This window comes from Aethalodelphis obliquidens, unplaced genomic scaffold (assembly GCF_003676395.1).
Source record: "Aethalodelphis obliquidens isolate GAN/ISIS:26980383/991018 unplaced genomic scaffold, ASM367639v1 scaffold7, whole genome shotgun sequence".
NCBI classification, from domain to species: domain Eukaryota; kingdom Metazoa; phylum Chordata; class Mammalia; order Artiodactyla; family Delphinidae; genus Aethalodelphis; species Aethalodelphis obliquidens.
The window spans coordinates 62,311,400-62,334,453 of NW_020837951.1; the positions used below are offsets into that span (position 1 = coordinate 62,311,400).

The 23,054-nt window shown below is 36.4% G+C and overlaps 1 protein-coding gene across 8 annotated transcripts in view; it reads right to left on the reverse strand.

Annotated features, from left to right (window-relative positions):
- MPDZ (multiple PDZ domain crumbs cell polarity complex component) overlaps positions 1–23,054 on the reverse strand; it is a 166,856-nt gene that overhangs the window by 114,859 nt on the left and 28,943 nt on the right. For 5 of the 8 annotated variants that reach the window (XM_027105869.1, XM_027105867.1, XM_027105865.1 and 2 more), the window contains exons 2-3: positions 17,559–17,629; positions 14,764–14,930 (exon numbers count right to left, since the gene is read on the reverse strand). In XM_027105869.1, coding sequence (XP_026961670.1) covers positions 14,764–14,930; positions 17,559–17,574 — 183 coding nt within the window. In that variant the 5' untranslated portion in view covers positions 17,575–17,629. Of the gene's footprint in view, positions 1–14,763; positions 14,931–17,558; positions 17,630–23,054 lie in introns of those variants that run through there. The other 3 variants (XM_027105866.1, XM_027105863.1, XM_027105868.1) reach the window with 1 other exon arrangement.

The following is a 23,054-nucleotide window of genomic DNA, read 5'->3' on the forward strand; positions in this document are numbered from 1 at the left end:
AGATAATCTCAAAACAGGTAGGGCAGGGACTTCCCTGGTGGTCCAGGGGTAAAGAATCCACCTGACAATGCAGGGGACGCGGGTTTGATACCTGCTCAGGGAACTAAGATCCCACATCATGCTGCGGGGCAACTAAGCCTGTGCGCCACAACTACTGAGCTCTCGTGCCTGAAATAGAGCTCGCGTGCCGCAAACTACAGAGCCCAGACGCTCTGGAACCTGCAGGTCACAACTACAGTGCACACGCACCCTGGAGCCTGTGCACCACAACTAGAGAAGAGGAAAACCCACATGCCACAGCTAGAGAGAAGCCTGCGTGACACAACTAGAGGGAGGCCCGCACACCACAACGAAGAGCCCGTGTGCCACAACTAAGACCCAGTGCAGCCAAACGAATAAATAATAAATCGTTAAGGAAAAAAAAAACAAACAGGTAGGGCAAAAAGGACTCAGAATCCAAATAAGAAATAGGCAAATCCACAATCATAATTAGAGTTTATAACAAATCTCTCTCAGTAACTGACAGAATGAAAAAAAATCAATAAGGATATAGAAGATATGAACAACATTCTAAATAAAGTTGACCTAATTGACAAATATAGAACATTGCACTCAGCAACTGCTGGATGCTGAATTCTTTCCAAATACAAAGGAACTATTTATCTAAATAGACTATAGGTAGTTCAAAAAGCAAGTGTCAACAAACCCCAAAGAATAGATGACCTCTGATTACAGTAAATTAAGCTCGAAATCAATAACAGAAAGGTAACAAGAAAGCTAAAATATGTTAGTCAATTAAGCAATACATTTCCAAATAAACCATGGGTCAAAGCAATTATATTAAAATTTAAACATTTTGAATTAAATGATGATGAAGATACAACATACCAAAATTGTGGGATGCAGCAAAAGCAATGCTTAGAAAGAAATTCATAGACTTAAATGGATATCTTAGAAAAAGATGGGGCTTCCCTGGTGGCGCAGTGGTTGAGAGTCCGCCTGTCGATGCAGGGGACACGGGTTCATGCCCCGGTCCGGGAAGATCCCACATGCCATGGAGCGGCTGGGCCTGAGAGCCATGGCCGCTGAGCCTGTGCATCCAGAGCCTGTGCTCCGCAACGGGAGACGCCACAACAGTGAGAGGCCCGCGTACCGCAAAAAAAAAAATAGAAAAAGATGAACGATTAATAAATCAATGAGCTGAGCATCTGTATCAAAAAGCTAAAATAAAACAGTATACCAAGTCTGAAAAAAGGAAGAAAATAACATAGGTTAGACCAGAATTGAGGAAAAAATTTTTTAAATACAATAAAGAAAGCCAAAAGTTAGACTTTTGGAAGAAAAAGGATTAATAAAATAGATAAAACACCAGGAATGTTTCAGAAATTGGACTTTATTATAAATTTTTAAAAATTTTCTGGTCACCAAAAGATACAATTATGGGAGTCAAAAAGCAAAACACAAAGCAGAAAAAGACAACTGTAATACATATGTCCAACAAAAAAACTGTATTCAGAATATATAAAAAACCCTTGTCAGTCAATGAGAAAAGGACTGACAAAACAATAGAAAAGTGTGCAAAAAACTTAAACAGAAACTCCACAAAGGAGGATATCCAAATAACCAACAAGCATATGAAAAGGTACTCAACATCATCAGTCGTCAGGAAAATGCAAATTAAAACAATAATGTGATACTACAAGTACCGCTAGAGTGGCTAAAATTGGGGGGGGAGGGGGAAAGAAAATTAAAGCTGGCGGTACCAAGTATAAGCGATGATGTGGACAACAAGAATTTTCATACATTATAGTGAGAGCACAGACCTACAACTGCTTTGGGAAACAGTTGGGCAGAATCTACAAATGCTGAATATATACCTTAAGACCCAGAAATTTCACTCTAAAGTAAATACCCAAGAGAAATGCACAACTGTGAACATCAAAAGACATGCTAGAACATTCATGGCAATTTTATTTATAATACAGCCAAAAACTGGGGAAAACCCACAAAATTATAGTCAACAAAAGAAAGGAAAAATATATTCTAGTATATTCATGCAACAAAAAAATGAAAAGAACGACAGCTACATACAACAACCAAAAAGAATCTCACAGACACAAAGTGAAGACAAAGAAGCCAGGTACAAAAGCATATATACTCAGATTGTATTATATAAAATTCAAATATTCATCTATGGGATGAAAGTCAAAATAGTGTATGATCTGACTTATATGTGGCATCTAAAAAAGCCAAACTCACAGAAACGAGTAGATTGGTGGCTGCCAGGGGCTGGGAGAAATGGGGAGATGCTGGTTAAAGGATACAAACTTCCAGTTGTAAGATGAAAAAATTCCAGGTATCTAAATGGACAGCATGGTGACGACAGTTAACAATATTGTATTATATACTTGAAAGCTGCTAAGAGAATAGATTTTTAAAAGTCTTCACCTAACACACAAAGGGTTAATTATGTGAGGGGATAGATGTATTAACTAGCCTTCCTCTGGTAAATAAGGGTAGCAAATATTTCAAATATCACGTTGTACATCTTAAACTTATACAATATCCTATGTCAACTATAACTCAAATAGGCTGGAAAAAATAGTGATTCCTTTGGGGTAGTTAGGACTGACTGAGGGGACACAGAGATTATTATGGAGTGCTGGTAACCTTCTATACCTTGATTTATGGGGAAGGTTATGTGTACATTCAATTTGTAAAAAATCCTTGAGCCATATAATCTTCGCTTGATTGTATGTTTTTTTCTCAAAATTTTTTAAAGTTTACAAAGTAAGTGATACAATCAGAGCAGAGAACCTGGGGTACTCCAATGAATGATATACACATACACTTCTCTTAAAGAAAGAGGTAGTAGGAATAGCCTCTATGTATCAAGCTAAACCTTCTCTGACAGAAACTGAATTTAAAGTTCAATTACCCAGCATTCACCTTAAGTGAAGGAAAATAAAGAAGTGGATATCCGAAGATGAAGCTTAGTCTATCACTGTGATAGATTACCCTCCACAGGCTTGATATGGATTACACTGGCTAATTCCCACTGCCAGAATAAATCTTTTAACAAGTGCTCAAGTCAAGATGAATCCTCAGCAAATGTGTTTTGACCTCTGTAGCGCACCTAGATCTTTCTTCCTTAAAGATTATACATTTTTAAAGCTTGTATCATTTAATTGCACACCAAATTAGAAGAAAAGAATAATCTTTACTCTGTCTTACACTTTTACACTAAAGTAGTTTGACCCACCCTGGTACAAGGCTGATATAACTCCAAGATTTTTTTAATTATAAATTGTTTTTCATCTTTTTTCAATAATAATACCTATTCTTTAAAATTAATGTAATTCCAAACATACTCAACAAGATCAACATCTTAATATTTTGATCATATGCATGTGGTTTATGCACTTAAGCTTAATCCAATAGAAAACTTTTCAAATACGTAGATTCACTTAACAAAAACTGCTACAAAATACTGAAATATTAACTTCTTAGGTTTTATCTATCCCTTCTGTGTTGTTAACTGAAAAGGAAGTTAACATTATTAGCTCTATTTTCATGGCTAACATCAATCTTTCCAGAAGTACTTGTATTATTGTCTACAAAAATGACTGCTTAGGATCAAACTGAATTTCCCAAAGCATTTCTGTATAGATTGTCCAAACCTAATTTGTGGTCCTGTTATTTTGACTTATTCTGAATTCAGAGTATAGAAATGAGAATAAAACAACCCAAATGCTTGCGTACGTTTGATGAATACTGTATTTCTATCACTTAAAAGCTAAAATATGCATTATCTTGAATTAAACAAGAAAAATGACCACTGCTTTTGCAACCCTAGTTTTGGTAGATTTTAAACAAATTTATAAACATATATTGCTAGTTCACTTTCCCAATTTTTTGTTTGTTTGCTACTCCCTCAACATAATGGAAAAATAAGAAGCAAGCCACTCTCTGGGGAATCTGCCATAACAGGTGCACCTCATAGAAATGCAGACTTTTTTCTTTTTTTTTAATCTGCACCTTGTCTTTTCTTCTTGTAGAGCAAGAAAAGTGCTTATTTTCTTGTGAATTTACAAAAATGCTGTAAAACACTCTCTGGAACTGATCCCAAATATGAAATGCAAAGAGGGATAGGATGCTGAGAGTATTCAATGAAATACAGCACCTAAAATGGTAGCAATAACAGGAAAAAAAATCTTATACATAATAGAGCTCCATTTCAAGTTTGGAACCAAGAGATGCCTCTTTTTCCATAAATCATTCAGTGAAACACTGAGTAGAGCACAACTCTGATGCATTATTGAACAGGCAAACCCCCTTGCACAGTAATTGATGGTGGCAATCTTGATTTAATGATCCTTATTTTTAAAGCTAATTAAAGAAATTGAGTTGCATGTTCAAAGCATATTAGCTTAATGTGACCAGACTATTTTGGACATCAAGTAGCTCACAGTTCCTGAGCTAAACAAGATACAAAATGCAACAGCAAGTTATAAGGGCGGGGTGGGGGGTTCAGATGAAACAAGCATAATTTTACATTTTCTATGAGACCTATCTTTAGTTCATTCAAATACTTATTCAGCACCTGAAATGTCCGAGACATTGGGCTCTAGGGGATGGGATGGTAATTAAAGCGGTGTCTGTGGTAGACTGTGAAAGAAAAGGCAACAAATTATTTTCAGCTCTTCTCAGCAAGAACAAGTCTATTTCCCCACCTTTGAATCAAATAAAAACGTTCTTGATGAAGTAGTAAAAATTATTAATTTTATTCGATATTGACTCTTGCATGCACATCCTTTTAATACTCTGTTAAAAATGGTAAGTAAGTATAAAGTACTTCTGCTATACAAAAAAATACAATTGTCAGAAGAGAAGCACTATTGTTTGAGTTGCAAACTAAACTATGCTATTTTTTTCATGGGTACCATATTACTTGAAAAAAATGACTTAAAACCAAAAATGATTATACAGGCTTGGGTATATGGCAGACAATTTCTCAAAAATAAACAAAGTATGCTTGTCACTTCAAGGAAAACAACTGACAGTAATTGTTGCCAGTAGTAAAATTTGAGCTTTCAAGTAAAAATGAGAATTTTGAAAAATTTGCATCTGCCTTCCTGAGCTTGACACTTTTCCATAATTTAAAGACTCCATTGATAAGATCAGAAGCAATATTAGCCAAGTGTAACTTTCTGATACTATATAGTGAAATGTAATTTTTCTTTTTTTCAAATTTTCCAGATGACCAATATAATATAAAATTCTGCATGGATAATAAAAGTAAAAATTCAAAGCACAAGATAGATTTTACTGTAACAGAGTACAAAATGTTCACTGTTCTGGTTTCAGATTCCACGTTGTAACTAACCTTTAAGAAACTACCAGGAGTTTTGGTGTCCTATTGAAGGATGATATCCACAACCATCTGAAAAGGCTATATATACCCCTCCCCTTTTCCAGCTACATACTGATACTTGCATGAGGCCTGATTTTCTCATATACATCAACTAAAACAAAAAATGCAAACAGATCAAAGGCAGAAGCAGACATGAGAATCCACTGTCTTCGACTGAGCCACGTTAAAGAGATGTGCAAAAATATAAAACAATGCCACTCTTCTCACTAATTTTTAAAGGTAATCGGTTTATTACTGTTTTTAATATAATAAGTAAATATTTACAATAGTTCTCAATTTTAATTTCTAACCTGATAAATACTGGTGGATAAAACCACAAAAACAGAAGCTCTTTGAGGTGCTTGGTAATTTTTAACAATGTAATGGGGTCATGAGGCCAAACTGAGAGTTGCTGCCTTAGAACATAAAATCTCAATAGGAGGAGGAAGCAATAAGCAGAGAACTGATATTTATTGAGTGCTTGGTAAGCACTGGGCTTATGCCTTAGTTTTAAAATCCATGTTATTTAGTTCCCATTTTACAACTAAAGGAGGAAAAAAAAAGGGGCTCAGTCAAGATAAATATATATTTTTTCATTTTAAGAAATCAACTCTGGCTTAAGATCATTTACTTATAAATATCAGTGCCAGAATACAAATCTGGATTGTGTCTGTCTCCAAACAAGACAACACTACAATACTGCCAGCACCTGAGATCAGATCATCAAAACGAAGGCCTCTAGATCACCAGGAAATCCTTAAATTATGTTCATTATACTGTTTAGGACAGTGAAACAAAAGACAACAGAGCTCTATGATTAAGACCTGGGCTCTGGAGTCAGCGTGCCTGCATTCAGATACTAACTCACTCCCCCACTTAACCTCTCTGTGTCTCCGTTTCCCCAGCTGCAAAATGAGGAAAATATTATCCTGTGCTTTACAGTATTGTTATAATGATGAAACAGGTAAATCTACATGGAACAGCTCCTGGCACACAGTAGGAATTCCATACATGTTAACTGCTATGATGATGATGAATGATGAGTGATATATCTTTTTCAATATGGTTCCTATGAGAAAAATGAGGTGTCTTCAAAGTAACTTCAGTTATTTGGCTAGTTTATTTATGTTAAAAACTCGTTCTCTAGCAAGGAAAGTTATTAATGCACAAAACTTCTAAATATTCAACAACATTCACATACTCATTAATTAAGCAATCATTTATTGAGTTTGAGCAAAGTGTCATGTTAGGGACAAGGTATGCAAAGGTGAACATGGCATGGATTTTATCCCAAAAGTAGTAAATGGACTCCAAACAAACGTCCAAACAAATGAATTCTACAACTCCTGTTTACGCTTGTTAAGAACAAATGGCGAGTGGCGCACAGCATATACACCACTAGTCTAGGCATGTGTGTTGATGTGTATTTGCAGAATGTCTTTCCTTTATTTAAATCTCAACACTTCTGTGCTTTCTTAACAAAATTTCCAAGGGAAAAAAATTTACAGAATGTAACTTGACCAAAAATAATATTCTTATCAAAGTACGCTGAAATTTTCTACATCAAAGGGGTAAAGGTATCAAAATTAAGTAACTTTATCTTTTTCAAATGCCATCAGAAATTTTAAATCTGGACAAATGACATGTTAGAATGTTTGCAGTGTTTTTTCTATGTCCCACATTTCCAGAAGATAAAACTGATTCACTGTTCACAGTCTGCTTAGAGAAAAATAAAAATAAAACCTTCTAGACAAGTATAAATATATGGAAATGGGCATATGAAGACTGATGTTACTTTGCCATGCTGTCTCTCCATTCCACTATTACCTTTACCCAGTTCATTTACTTTAAAACCTAGCATAATTATAAACAAAAGCAGAATGAAACTTCTGATTTATATTAAAAAGGCCCTCTGATTAAAATCTGGTGGGAGAATTTGAGGGAAATGGCAAATCTTAATGAATTTGAATTTACAAAAGATTTAGTTTGAATTCATTTCTCTTTAGGAATGCTATTAACTGTTTTTTCAACTTATTTGCTCCTTTAAATTACAGAACTAGGATTTAGAAACAGTGTAAATTAGAAGTTAAAAAAAAGCATTGGCTTCAGGGTCAGACAGACCTGGATTCTTCCCCTAAATCTACCAATGAATAATTGTGTGGTCCAGATTAAGTTATATAACCTCTCTAAACCCCAATTTCCTCACTGGACAAAATGGGGATAAAACCCATTTCAAAAAGCTGATGGACTGGTTAAATGAGACAAAGTCCACAGCACACAATGGCTTCCTAAAAGTAATTGTTCTTGTTGCTGTTGCTATATTTCAAATGCAAATCAACCTCTATTGTTCTAAATTCTTGGGTTATAAAACTGATTTACATTATACCCAGTAAATTTCACATTTTTTCCCTCTTCTCCAAAGACCATTTAACTTTGTCACAAAAACACCATACAATTAGCACCATTTGCTGTTTTAGACACACATGCATACCCAATAGCAAGATGGTGTTGCATTTTAATCCAGCACTGTATAAAAAGCTTGAACACTGCCTTCTTGCCCAGGATAAAACAAGAATTTTAGTCCCTTCAAAGGCTCTATATTTACAAACTTTTAGTTAAAGGAACAAACATTTAAAAGCTGTTATTGTACCAAAAATAAAGTATTTGAAATTCCTACAGTAAATAAACTTTATGGTAAATGTAAAAACATGAGACTCAACTCCTCCTCTCATAACTTCTCCTAGATAACGTACATTGAAGTCTCAAGAAACAGACACTTTCCTGTTAGGCGGCTGCAATGCTCTCTCATAAAAGCAAAACCGTTTCAGGGGTAAGAAAAATAGTTTTTTCATTTTCATAGTCAACATCAACTGGGAAGAATTCCAGTCGATTTCTCATACTTCCTGTTAATGGGGTTGAGGCGTATCTTCTTTCTCTCCATTCCCCTTCCCCCATACCCAGTCATAATTTAACCTAGGCATTCTTGGGAGAGAGTAGCCATTTCCCCTTTCCTGACAGCAAGCCTACAGGTGAATTATCTTCATTTCAGTCTCAAATTAGAAACCATCCACACAAGGGTTATGTTTTCATCTTTTACATAAGTAATAAAATAAAGCTGAGGAAATACAGGCATCTCTGCTCTTTGAGACATGAATTACACAAAACAGCATCTTTTTGACGACCAAAGTCAAAACAGAGCAACCAAGTACTCAGTTATCAAAATTCTCAACTTTCCAACAACCTAAAAAACATAAATGTAAGAAAGTGTCAGAAGTGAGAATGTTACTGCTTAAAAGCAGCATACCTCAACACTTTGGCCATGAACGTGATGTATCAGTCCTACAAACACAGAAGAGTGGCTCTTTGGGCAGGCCTCAGGATGGTGGTATTTCACCCAATACCCTCTGCTTCCGTCAGATATTTGAAAGTAACCCTATGAAGTACACACTGACTACCTGTTTCTTTAGGTTCTATAAAGTGCGCTCCTGTTTTAAGACAGTATGAGAAAAAAAATACATGGGGTACATTACTTCATGTACTCTTCTGCAGAAAAGCCGTCGCTAAATTAGTGTGTATTCTTAGTGTATTTCATTCTTAGAAAGATGAAAGAAATAGTCCTTTGAAGTATAAGTCACGTGTTTTACAATTATAATTGAGGGTCTTATCCATCAAAAATGTCATTAAAACCTATACCTTTGTTTTATGCTGTGTGTTTTTACTACAACCTTTAAAATGTGGAGAAATAAAAATACGTAAATAAAATGATTGTTAAAAGACTGTATTTAATAGTGTGGTTAAAAGATCAAGTTGATACAACTTCAACTTGATACAATAAAATCTGATATAGAAAGCTGAATGCAAAAGAGCAAAGATGATAAAAACCAAACCAAAAAAAAGAAAAAAACTCAAAAAACAACAAAAAAAATCTTATCTTAATAAATCCTTTATAATCTGGCTCCAAAGTTTCCTCTCTTGCCAATAGCCTCACGTATCCTATTGCTCTGATAATACAGGTATGTATGTGACTCTGTACCAGGGTTTCTCAACCTCAGCACTCAACACACCCTAAACCCCACACTTCTTTGTTTTGAGGGGCTATCCTTTACACTGAGGATGTTCAGCAGCATCCCTGGACTCTACCCATTACGTGCCAGTAGCAATGGCCCCCACAGCCCACATGTTGCAACAATCAAAAGTGTCTCCAGATATTGCCCGATGTCCCCTGGAGAGGGAGAACGTAAAATCCCCGTTTGAGAACTGCTCTATACTCTTCTAACCACTGTTTCCACTACCTGAAATAACTTCCTCCATCTCTGCAGAAAACTCCTACTCATTTTCAAGACCTATTTTACATGTTACTTCCAGTGTGAAGTTTAGTTTTCCTCTAATCAAAGTTAGTAATTTCTTCCTCTTTCTTCCTCTTATACCACTCACATTCTTGTTTTTCTATTTAATTACATAAGACTATACATGTTCTATATTTCCCTCTAGATGGTGACAACCTCCACCTTACTTATTCATTGTGTTTTTGATTATTTTAGGTGTTCAACAAGGTTTATTAATAAATGATTATGAGCTTTCTATAAAATAACCATGAGCTCCCATAATGTTCCCATTTCCAAGGGGAAATCTGGTTCATAGAATGATGTCTCACGTTGAGCAATATATAATTATCTGGTTCTTTTTTGCCTTTGTCCTGGGAAATGGGAAATAAATTCTATACTAAATTTTAGCAACCCAAGATTCTTGGTATATCTAATTGTCTAATATTTTTATTTGATCTTTATTTAGATTTACCTTTGAATCATCTATTAGTCAGGATGCTTTGCCTTCAGGAGTTGTTCCAAATTCTTTTTGGAATGTGAACAGATAAAACTTAGGAACACAAATATAAAACCACAATTTTATACCATGAAGACCATATTTTCAAGAATAAAAATGAAAAAGATGGACTGAATTACTGTGATCTACACTGAACAGTAATTTCCAACACTGATTCTATGTTAAATCAGCATCTCTCCAATTATTTCAAGAGATGTCATAAAATTTCCAAAGAAAAACTTGGAAATTTCCAAAGAAAAACTTGGAAAAATCTGGTTTAATCTTGTGTGTAAATACACTATGCATCTAGATGATATATATGTAAGCCAACACTTTCCTGGGAGAAAGGTTAATGAACCAGGAACCTGGAAATATCAAACAAGAACAACAACAAAATAACAACTGTCATACTCCAAAAAGACTGGAAATCACTGACAAGGAGAAACCTCCAGAATATTCTATCCCCCCAAGGCTAGTCTTCCATATCAGCAGCTTTTGTAGCCTGCATATCCACATCATTTCTTCAATGTTGGACTTGGTCTCTGTGGCCATAACTTTTTTTGAAAATCTTAGCAATGACATTTTTAAATATTAATTCTAACTTTTAAATATTAATTCTAACTTTCTAATGAAATTAATCATTTTAATTCACAGTTTTCCTATAAAAAACTCAGGATAAAAAGACATTTAACTTAGTGCCCATAGTTAATTCAGAAAGCAAGGCGATTAATTAATCAGGAAAGCAGCATCCACCTATATTGGAATAGAGAAACGTCACGGAATAAATATTCAAATCCAATATCCTCGTGGCTGACAAGTTTCTATTATTAAACTGCTAACATATTTATTTCCTCCACAATAGCTGGATTTTTGTCATGAATATGCATTAAGCCCTGCAGTTATTAGCCCTGATGACTAGGTGACAGTGAGGACACTACTTGAGAATTTGCATTTGACAGATCATTGACACAAAGTCACAGTTCCCTTTTCTTTTTCCCCCTCTTCACTTAAACAGGAATCATGCAATAGGAAATGAACTGGAGCTATTAGAGATTATTCAGGTTTAATAGCACACATCCTTTTAGCTGGCATTAAAACAATACACAATGTGGCAGAGTTAAACAGAGGCATCAATTATACTCTCAGACCTGTTAATATTTTTGACAATATTTAAATAGCACATCCCTTCAGGGCATGGCTTTTTTGCCCTCTCAGTTACACACCTGTCAAGTGTTTAATTTGCCAAAGGGAAACAGTTTGATTTCTAAGGGCAGTCTTAATACGGAAGAAGCAAATTGGAAAAATTAAACATTATTGAATAGAAGTAATGGGAAGGATCTGAAGGGAAAAAAATAGCAGGCTTAATTCAACATGGCATGTCGGCATCTGTCATTAATGCAACAATATGATCATGTTCCCAATATGGTGCATATACCTTGGGCTTTTCAATTATTCCCTCCCTTTGCTTTTTAAAAGACAGAATGATGGCAGGGGAAAATCAAAGGGGTCAACAGAATGATGGCAGGGGAAAATCAAAGGGGTCAACATTTCCAGTAATAATAAAAAAGATGGAAATGGTAACTTGCTCCTATTGTGCATATAAAATTATACATTTGAAAACATAAGTTAGGTATAAGATAAAAAATAAAAGCTAGACATGCATCAGATTTGTGTAGCTACTGGATTAAAAACACAAACCAAATGTCACTCCTTAGATGCATTGCTTAAATATTAAATTATAAATATCAATAAATTAGCAGTTGGTAAACTATATAGAAAATTTAAATCTAACATGATAACGTCTAGAATATTTAATGTTTAAACTTTAAAACAGAAAATATTATTTTAAGTTTTTGAAAATTTTCTCTAGTCACGCAAGGAAAAGAAATTGGTTAAGTTAACAAATGAAACTGAATTGGTAAAGAACGGAGAGTAAAGTGAAGAGTCACAAAAAATGTGGGAAATTATCAATAGTTTCAACCGACATAAAGTCATGGCATCTAGGGCATTTCTACCCTTGGGGGCAGGGGGAGATGTGAGATAAGCTGCAGGGTCAAATAAGGGAAAGGGCTGTGCCTTGGCAGCCAAGAAGCATGAGTTGTAGCTCTGGCTCTACTCTTCTAAACCACTGCTGTAATAAGCAGGGGGAAGAACAGATGGTTTCTTTGGTCCCTTTCAGTATTTGAAGGGGTGACCAATGAGCCAAAAAGTCCAAAGTCATGTAAGACACGCCTACAGAATTCACAAACATCACAGCTTACGTAGCCTTGAAATACAGTTGACCCTTGAACAACACAGAGGGTAGGGGCACGGCACCACCCCACACACAGTCGGAAATCCACGTATAACTCTGAATCCCCCAAAACTTAACTACTAAGAGCGTACTGTTAACCGGAACTCTTACCCATAACATAAACTGTCACTTAACACATATTTTGTATGTTCTATGTATTATATACTGTATTCCTACAATAAAGTAAACTAGAGAAAAGAAAATGCTATTAAGAAACGTCATAAGGAAGAGAAAGCACACCTATGTGCAGTTCTAATCCATGGTGTTCAACGGTCAACTGTATACTAGCTTCTAACATTTAATACAATGAGATGACACTGTCCATAGACCTAGACTATGAGGCTCAATAATATTATGCTCAATAATTTCCAAAGAAATTTCAGCTGAATCATGTGGGACCCAAACAGTTTTAGAGCCCATATTCTACTTCCATTTAGAAAAGACAAAACAAGCTCAACAACAAGTAGGCCCATTTCTCTCCTCCTTTCAGCAGACATGGTAAGTATGAAAGCTATTCTCCTTACATAAGGCTGGCTAGCAGGGAAATTTCAACAGTTGCCTCACTGGACTAATGGTATTCCCTAACACACTTACTAGTACTTTTTCTTGCAACTTTTCATCTCATTCTAATCATATTTTCACATAATACAATAAGGGGAGACATCTTCACACTCTAAAAACCAGATAATTTTCCACACCATAATTACACTAATATTCATGATATTGGTTTCTCCAAAAGTGTGCCAATTCATTTTGAAAATGAGTACCTAAAACTAATCTTTTCAATAATTTACAAAGGAAACAAACACAACTACATATAATGAAACTACCTCTTTTTCTTAATTCATGGCCATAACTTTTAAAATCATTAGGTAGAAATTCACTTGAGAAAAATATTTTTAGACATTCTTCTTGATCTACTTACTTAATTTGGGGGGGGGCTACTAAAATATCTAGATTAAGAAGTTATATGACACTAAACAAATTCTTTCTCTGTTGCTACTATTTGTTCTCTTTGCATTTGGCATATTTTGGGTTTTTTTGTTAATTGGAGCTGTTCTTTCACTGAATTATGAAACTAGTCTACAGGTTTCATTTTAAACTTTTAAGGCAGAATATTTGCTAGCAAGTCATCCATAAACATCAGATTAATGCTGAAAACATCAGAATGAGTATTAACTTGGACTAAAGACATAATTAGACTGACTTCAAACCTTGTGAGGATAGCAACCATTTAAAAAATATTTTTTAAAAACCTGAGAAATGGTGATTAAGTAAGTTCAAAGACCATCTGACTCCAGTTTTCATTCTGTCATTGTGATATGTTTCAATTTTAATATAAATGCCAGGACTTTTTAATATTCATTTTTTAATATTCAATTTTTACAGGAATAAAACACTGTGTTACATTTAGAAGTCCTAATGTTTATCACCATCTGATGCTGTCATGGGAGCAATTGCTACTTACACTCTTTTCAGAAGTGAGAATTGCAATTCCTCTAACTGATGACAATGTAATTACTCCGTTTACTGTCAAAATAGAGGTGATTTCCCTTCCTCACATACATGATTACACATGCAAATCCAGGCTCATCTGAAATCATGTAAGTTTACTGAGTGTCTGAATCTGAATGAGCAAGATCACATGAACCATGAGTCCTAGTGATGATGGAAACCAAGCTACAGTCATCCACCCTAAACATATTTTCATCATCCCCTTCTCCTGCAGGAACTCATTCTTCCGTATCCACACAGCCTTCAACAGCCTTCAACACAATGTCATATCATCTACAATACACTGCAACAACTGTCACAAAAATAACTGGGGGTGGGGGGAAGCCACAGTTAATCTGAATGTCTCATTTGGAGGTTTAAATCAGTAGCCCCCAATCCCCGGGCCACGGACTGGTACCGGCCCACGGCCCATTAGGAACCGGGCTGCACAGCAGGAGGTGAGAGGAGGGTGAGCGAGGGAAGCTCCCTCTGTCGCTCCCCACTGCTCCCCATCGCTCGCATTACCGCCTGAACAATCCCCACCCCCACCCCCCGCGTCCGTGGATAAACTGTCTTCCACGAAACCGGTCCCTGGTGCCAAAAAGGTTGGGGACCGCTGGCTTAAATGACTTCATTAACTATTCATTAACACATACAAAAATCAGCCTTTCAGAAAAACACGAGACTTTCACAAACTCTATGCACCACCACAAAGGCCTCCTGTGAGTGCACCATGTCTTACCTGGTCTTTCAGTTGCTGTACAGAAGTCTGCAGGTTCAGAATCTGGCTGAAGAGTGGGCTCTGCAACACTGACTTGAGAAGGTTCAGTTTGTCTTCATTTGCTACATCCCCGCGCTCCCGCAGCTTGGCCTGCAAGCGCTCTGCCGCCTGCAGGGCCCGATTTTTGTCTAAACCAAAGAGCAGCATTAGACAGTAACAGGATTTGAAAGACAGGCATCAAACCATGCTTATAGAAATCCTAAAGCTATTCCTTTCCAGAGCTCAAAATTGACTCAGAAAAAAAAGAAGGGTCTAAAACATGTCACTACGAATATATTCTTCAAACCTTGAAATCTCTAGTAAGAAAGTTTGACAGCAGGGAACTGGTTATAGTGTATGCTACATGCAACTAATTGTAAAGTACAGAAACTAATTCAGATGAAGCATATTTGAGTTCCAATACCAGGTATTTCATCTCTAATGAAAACCAAACACTGTCATCTTGTAAATGCTGACATTTCCACTTTTTTAAAAAACTTATATGTAAGAAAAATTAGAAGTATAGCTAATAAGTGGAGGTGAATAATGTTACTGATGAGTTATAACATCCAAATATGACAATTTCATATATTAAGGGGCAAAGCATTGTGTATTTGTGAATTTACTTGAAAATACATCACAATAATGCATATCCCTTCAAAAACACAATTTTTTAGTATTTTAAATGTCTTACCCCCAAAGTAAGATATTTATTTGCCAAAGTAAATGTCTTGAATTAGCATATCCTTAATAATCCTAGCATCTTGCAAGCATGCTTCTACCAGATAGTGAGTTTCTACCACATGTAACAGTTAAAAATATCTCCCCAAACCCTACTCTTGCTCTCTTTCTCTCCCTTACTTGTAAGTGAAGCCACAATAGTTTTTTAAAAAAATGGAGACTGCTCAGATATATGTCCTAACAGATTCATGATGGTAACAAGTGCGTCTATTAAAATATATTTGCCATATCATAGTAATCGAAAAGAGTGAGAATTATCACCAGAGTCATTTTCGATAGCACCAAATGTAGAATTATGCAGGAATGGGGAAATTAAAACATGAATCCATGTCGACATGAGTTCACAAACACAAATTTAAAGAAACAATATTTACTCATATAGTAGGTCCCCTATACATTAACCTTCAAGTTGTGAACTTTCAAAGAATGCGAACGTGCATCTGGTTCCAGCAAGGAACCAGAACCTGTGCCATCAACGTCAGGCGTGAGTGAAACTGCAGACTGCCCTCCATCCCCTATTGCTGTGATCCTTCAGCTCCACCGTCTCCCACCTCCTCTCCCTCCTCCAGTCAGTGACTCTTCTTGCCTGTTCACTCGATGCCAGCACTTGTACGCCAGCTGTTGTACTGTACGACTGTACTTTTCAAGATACTATAATGTAAGACTAAAAATGTTTTCTTTATTTTCTGTGTTTGCTTGTTTTTTACGTATTATATGTGTGAAACGTATTATAAACCTATTACAGTACAGTACTATGTAGCCGATTGTGTTAGTTGGGTACCTAGGCTAGCTTTGTTGGACAACAAATTGGATTTACAAACCTGCTCTCGTAACGGAACTCGTCCGGATGTAGGGGACTTACTGTATGCAGAATTTAAAAGCAAATAATAGTGAAGATATGCATGAGAATTTTATTCTGGGTCATATTTCCCATGGTATCTCAGAATACAAATCTAGTATTAATTCCCATGTCAATTCTTGAAAAGTATACAACTCAGTAATAACTTACAGAATGAAGATTATAAGGTAATGGTTTATATAATTCTGTATTTCCTCTTTGCTGTCCACTTTCTTATGAGGAACTTTCCTATGTGGACTGGTAGTCTTTATGATTTGTGACTTTAGTATAAAATAAGTGATGCAGGAAATGCACACACATGCATTCTTATTAGGGGCATAGTACCAGGAACAAAAGTCAAAGTAATGATCCCCATGATCACAAGAACAGCTCCTTCTCCTTTCCTGCCACCCACTCTCCCCACCCTTCCCTCAAAACCTGCAGGTGTCAAGCCACCAGCCATGATCATCAAGGCACCAAAGTGAAATCCAGATACCTTCCAATAATCATACCCAAAGAGTTCCCTGGAAAAGGTGAGGACTGCAGTGCCCGACGAGGGACGATGAGGGACTGGGTGTACCATACCTGATATACCTGAAACTAGTTCTATAAACTAGCTTCTCTAAAACTAAAGAGCAGTGTGAAAAAAAGATTAACACATGAGTCTAGAAAATTTGGATATTTCAACCTAAATTATCTCATGTAGAAATTAAACTGCCTTAAATTGTCACTCAAGTTTGTCAACCTAAGTGTTTGTTACTGTTATTTTTACCAACTTAAAAGCAAAGCTCAGTAGTATTTCACCTGCCAAGAATAAATTAAAAATAAGACATAGGCAATGATCTTTCAGTATTAAAAAAATTGTTAAAACTTTTGGTGCTATCCAGAAACAAACATTAACCAGAACTGGTTTCATAAATCAGAATTGGGTTTACATTAAGTTTTAATAAAACCCATAATTGGTAGAACATTTCATATACTCTCAACTTTTGCTTATAAATGATGTGTTTTTGATAACACTTCATATGAAATCATCCAAATATAGAAACACATTACCCTAGTACAATGCTAGTGGATAAAAAAAAATTTTTACTAAGTTAATATAGAATCCAGATATGCAGAACACACCATATTTCAAAGATCCCAATGGAAGGAGTTTCAATTATTATCAAAATGGTCAGGAAGAAACAGGTCTTACCTATAGTTTCTAACATTTTTCCCAAGTTCAGTGTCCTCTACAATGATTATAAACAGCAACTACAAGGAACTCTAGGGAGAAAAGAAAATGGAATGGTTATGTTTTACAACTTTAAAATTATATTCTAAAACGAAATACTCTAAAAAGCACTTGATACTACTATGATTCCTTTGACTATTAAAATCTTGTTGAGGTAACTTAAGATAGTTTTCTTTATAGGCAAAAAAAGTAATCATTTTAGGATTTATTCAAAATTATCTTATATTTGCAGATAATACTTGTATAGTAAGGTAAAAGGCATAAAATCTGTTTTAAATAAGATAGTAGAAGCATCCAAAATATTTCCTTAAGAGCTTCTCAACAGACCACTATAACCTTGGATTCACTTACAGATCCTTACCCATAGAGGAAGGCATTTACTTGGCTCCGCATGAGAAATTTCATAGGCAAAAAAAAAAATAAAATGTGAAAAATAGAATAGGGCTTCCCTGGTGGCGCAGTGGTTGAGAGTCCGCCTGCTGATGCAGGGGACACGGGTTCGTGCCCCGGTCCGGAAAGATCCCACTTGCCGCAGAGCGGCTGGGCCCGTGAGCCATGGCCGCTGAGCCTGCGCGTCCGGAGCCTGTGCTCCACAACGGGAGAGGCCACAACAGTGAGAGGCCCGCGTATCGCAAAAAAAAAAAAAAAAAAAAAAAGCATATATGATCCTGCCCTTGAATGCTCAGTCTTAACTGGGAAGATGATTCAGACACACCAATTAAGAAATGAATTGTAACACTCGAGCAGTAAGTGAATCAATGCAAGATAACATATTAAATCACGGACGAAAAGCTGAATAAAAGAGAGCACAACATTAAAAAGATTTTTTAAGTTTTCAAAATACCCTCCTGTCAATAATCTCTCTTATTCCCACTCAAAAAAATCTTCTCAACTCCTTCAACCCACACAGATTTCATCTTTCTCTGATAATACTCATCTAGGCTACTTAAAGTACCAGATACAGATCTCCGCTGACAATATCCACACCACTAACCCATCTTTAACCTTTGCTGTCCAGCAGTTTTGCCCAACTGATTCCAAGTTACATCTATCCTTTGCCTTGCAGAAAACCCTGAGTCATTGGGAAGTCAGTGGGTCATTTCTTCAATGCAGAAAAGGAATCCACAACCAGACATCCTCACTTTTCATCTGGAAGATGAGACAGTGGATTTCTCTGAGAAGGGACAAGTTGCCCCCTGTAATCTCTTTAAGAGAGAATGCATTTGGGAAAAAAGGAAGAATGTGACGTACACAAGCAGATGCACAGACCATCAATGCCTGCAGTCAGCTCTGTGTAATAACTGAGAACACTACTTATTGGCTTTCCTTAACCCAGTTTAGAATATAACGATTTAAAATAACTCCACTTCAAATAGTCAAACAGCTCAACCACTGGCACTTGTTTTAGAAAGTGCCCTGGTGTCAAGAAAAGAGGGCACTAACCTGGAATTGAAACCTCAAGAGTGGTGCGACCTTGAGCAAGGGGCCTATCATCTGAACCTTAGTTTCCCAGAAAACTGGGTATTTAATGATAAATGAGATTAGAAATATATATATACCAATTTCCAGCTCAGTGCAAAACTCCTAATTCTAAAATATATATTTACAATTAATGCTGAGCCCATGTATTGAATAGATTAGCATTCCAATGCCAGGTCTTGCATAGTTTTATGGGGGAAAATATAGGGAGATCTTTAAAATAGTTATATTTTTTATTCTTATTTACAAGGAGAATATAATAGTCCTTCATAAAAGAGAATATTATTAGGTCCCCTCTAAAAAAATTATTAACTTTTGACAGAAAAATAAAAGGAAAGATATCCCAACAGAAGGAAGCCCAGGTCTACAAAGGTGTATTTAATGCAACCGCCCAAGAGGAAGCATGATAGCAGCGAAAGGGCATGGACGAGGGAGTCTGATGAGCTGAGTTAAAATTTCAGCTTGACCATTTACTAGCTATACACCCTTGTTAAGTCACCCATCTATCTCTTCTGAACTTGGTATTCATAAAGTTTTGAAAGGGTAAAATTATATGCATGAGTGCTTGGTATACACAATAAAATTTAGTTCTATCCTCTTTCCCCTATGAAAAATTAACTCAGAAAGATAAACAGTATTCATGACTTGGCGAGGGAGGGGGACAGGCCTATGGATTTAGAGGCCCACTGATTTATGAGGATTCTGCAGAGAAAGCACATAGTAAGCAGTTCCCAACTGAGAACAACACTGGTGTCCAAAAGTTCACCTACAAGTCAGGTCTGTGGAAGCAGAATTACTTTTTTTTTCCCAAAGAAACCCTTACCATAAAGGTTTTTTTTTTTTTTTAAGATGTTGGGGGAAGGAGTTTATTAATTTTTATTTATTTTTGCTGTGTTGGGTCTTCGTTTCTGTGTGAGGGCTTTCTCTAGTTGTGGCAAGCGGGGGCCACTCTTCATCGCGGTGCGCGGGCCCCTCACTATCTCGGCCTCTCTTGTTGCCGAGCACAGGCTCCAGACGCGCAGGCTCAGTAGTTGGGGCTCACGTGCCTAGTTGCTCTGCGGCATGTGGGATCCTCCCAGACCAGGGCTCGAATCCGTGTCTCCTGCATTAGCAGGCAGATTCTCAACCACTACACCACCAGGGAAGCCCCATAAAGGTTTTTTTTTAAAAAAAATTTAAAAAGCTCAATTCAGCTGCAAGTCACTGACATTAGTTTCCAGATGACAGCTCCATTCCTCTGGATTTCAGTATTCAAAAGTTAGTTTCACAGTTTGTCTTCTCTGCTCTGATGTCCCTCAAATAAATAGATAACTATTCTGATTTCACCAGGACAGAGACAAGAAATTGAAAAAAATGTTCCTTTCTATGCCCTATACTCCAATGGCAAGTATTCAGTTTTAAGTGTAAAACTCATTTGTAATCACAGAATTTTTGAGATTACAGAGACGGCATCCACTCCCATCAAACTGCAGACATGAATTCTCTTTCTCACCCTTTCACCGCCCCACCAACACCCTTCCCTCTTTACCCATTTCAACATTGTATGAAAATAGAACGGTACCTGGATGATAACAGTGGGTCATGGCCAATGGATAAGACATAAAGAAGGCTCAATACATTTCAGAAGAATGCCAAGCTCTCTGGGTTTTTCTAGGCAATTCATGCCAGCAGTGATGAATCAGAGGAGCAGTAAAGCGGCGAAATAAGATGTGGGTACAATAACAAAGAGACGGACACGAATGCTGGGGCAGAAGCAGTGGTAATAACGGCATAACGGCAACCACCCAGCACCTATTACATTCAGATCTGGGCACTGTTCAAACTATGTTATCAAATTAAGTCCTTTAATCCTTACACAATCTACTCACTGTACAAATGTGGAAACTGAGGCACAGAAACATTAAGTAACTTGCCTCACTGGTAAGTGATGAACCTAAGATTTGAACCCAGGCAGTTTGTTTCCAGAGTCAATTAATTTAGCTTCTACGATATACTGCCCCCCTTGATAAGAAGAAGACTCACCTTACCATTCTCTTTCCTCTATCCAGCCAAGTTCAACATTGTGTAGACCTTGCTCTACACAGGAGAAACTAAAAAAAGAAATGGCGGCCCGAAGTGAATGAAGTCTGAAAGGGACTGGTTCAGACTATTTAACGTAGCCCACAATCCACACAAAGGTATGAACAAGTCAGAGTTTAGGATTTTAGAAACTATGCGTAGGTACATCAAAGAAAGATCAGTAATATTCCCCATTTATGTAATGTCCATATATGTTTAAACAAATCATTTTTGAAATTCAGGATTTTAAGAAAAATCCCCAAGAAAAAATAAGCCTCTTTATATTAATATTCAAAGTACCTTTAAAAATATGGCTATTATATGTCAAAGTACTAAATCCCTCGACACAATGAGAATAATCAAATAGTATAGAAAATACTAGCTTCTCTACAGTAGCCCCTCTAGCTACTGTCTACATACTCTGCTTGTAGCCATATCACTATTTAGCTACAATTGAGCCTATTTCAGTAGCCATAGCACTCAGAACTACAGGACATACCAATAATGGATCAATGAATTCAGTGCCTATGAAGCACTATAGTGCTAGGCAAGTGCTGTTTCCATATATTACATCATGGGAGCTGGGGCCCCAACCATCTTGCTCTCCATAATATCCTCCACTGCCTGTCACATTATTCTCTCCATTTTCCAGATAAGACAACAGAGGAAAGGAAGAGGCTGAGGTCTTACTCAGGGTCACAGAGCTAGTAAGCCAGAAATCTTAGCTTTGAATCCAACTCTGCTTGATTCAAAGCCCCCACTTACTCAATCACACTATCCCTTATTTTCCATATTGTTATAGGAACAAAGAATGTGCAGGGCAATGTATAACACTGCTAGTATTTGTATAAAAGAAGAGGAGGGAAAAGATTTGTATAAGTCAAATTAATATGTGCATGTTTATGAAAGCATAGACTATTCCTACAAGCTTTCCAAAGGCACTAATGGTGAGACGTAGAGAGCTGGAGGACATTAGGGGAAACGTATTCTGACCTGCACTTCTTCTGAGTTTGAAAAATTTTGTGTCAGTATAAGGTGGCCAGATTTTGCAAATTAAAAATACAGGATACCTAATTTAATCTGAAATTCAGATAAATGAATAAATTTTTAGTATAAGTATATCCCATGCAATACTTAGGATACAGTCATGCTAAACACTAAATTGTTGATTATCTGAAATTCAAATTTAGCCAGGCATCCATTATTTAATCGGCAAGCCTACTCATGTACGTATTGTCTTAGGAAAAAAGCAAATTTTAAAAATCATTTTTAATTTAAGGACTTTATGCTTCCTGCAGAACTTTAATATACTGACAGAGTTGCCAAATCCTTTATAAATCTCTAACCATTTTAGCTGTGACCATATGATTCTCCAGCAACTGGTTGATAACACTAGTTTCAGTCGAGGACAAAAATCAGACAGCTTCTTTCGTTTCTTTTAGAAACAGAAAGTGATTAATTAACAAATCATTTTACTTTTCAACAAGTTGTACTGGTATATGTAGGCACAGCTTTTGTGTAGTAGAGAATCAGTGCCTGAAACATAAAACAAATCATTCTGCCCAACACAGATTATATGGCAACTAACAAGTGAAAATATGTCTTATGCTAAAAATAACTCTACTAAGAGAAACTGCCCCAAATGCATACAATTTTCTAGTTATCTTAAACAATTCTGACTGTAAAAGGAGTACACCATTAAAAGAGCTTGCTGCAATGGTTTGTGGCTTGTCAAAGTCACTTAGCGTCTATTAATGCATTTAAATTTAGCATTTGTCTCATTCTTAGCTGCCTCAGCACTACCTGAAGTTAGCAGACAAGTACAAGGCTGTAGTCATTTGCAGGTAGTTTGTCATAAAGTCAATTGGCCACGACAGCAAAACTTACACTTGCAGTCATAATTCATATTCTAGGGTAACG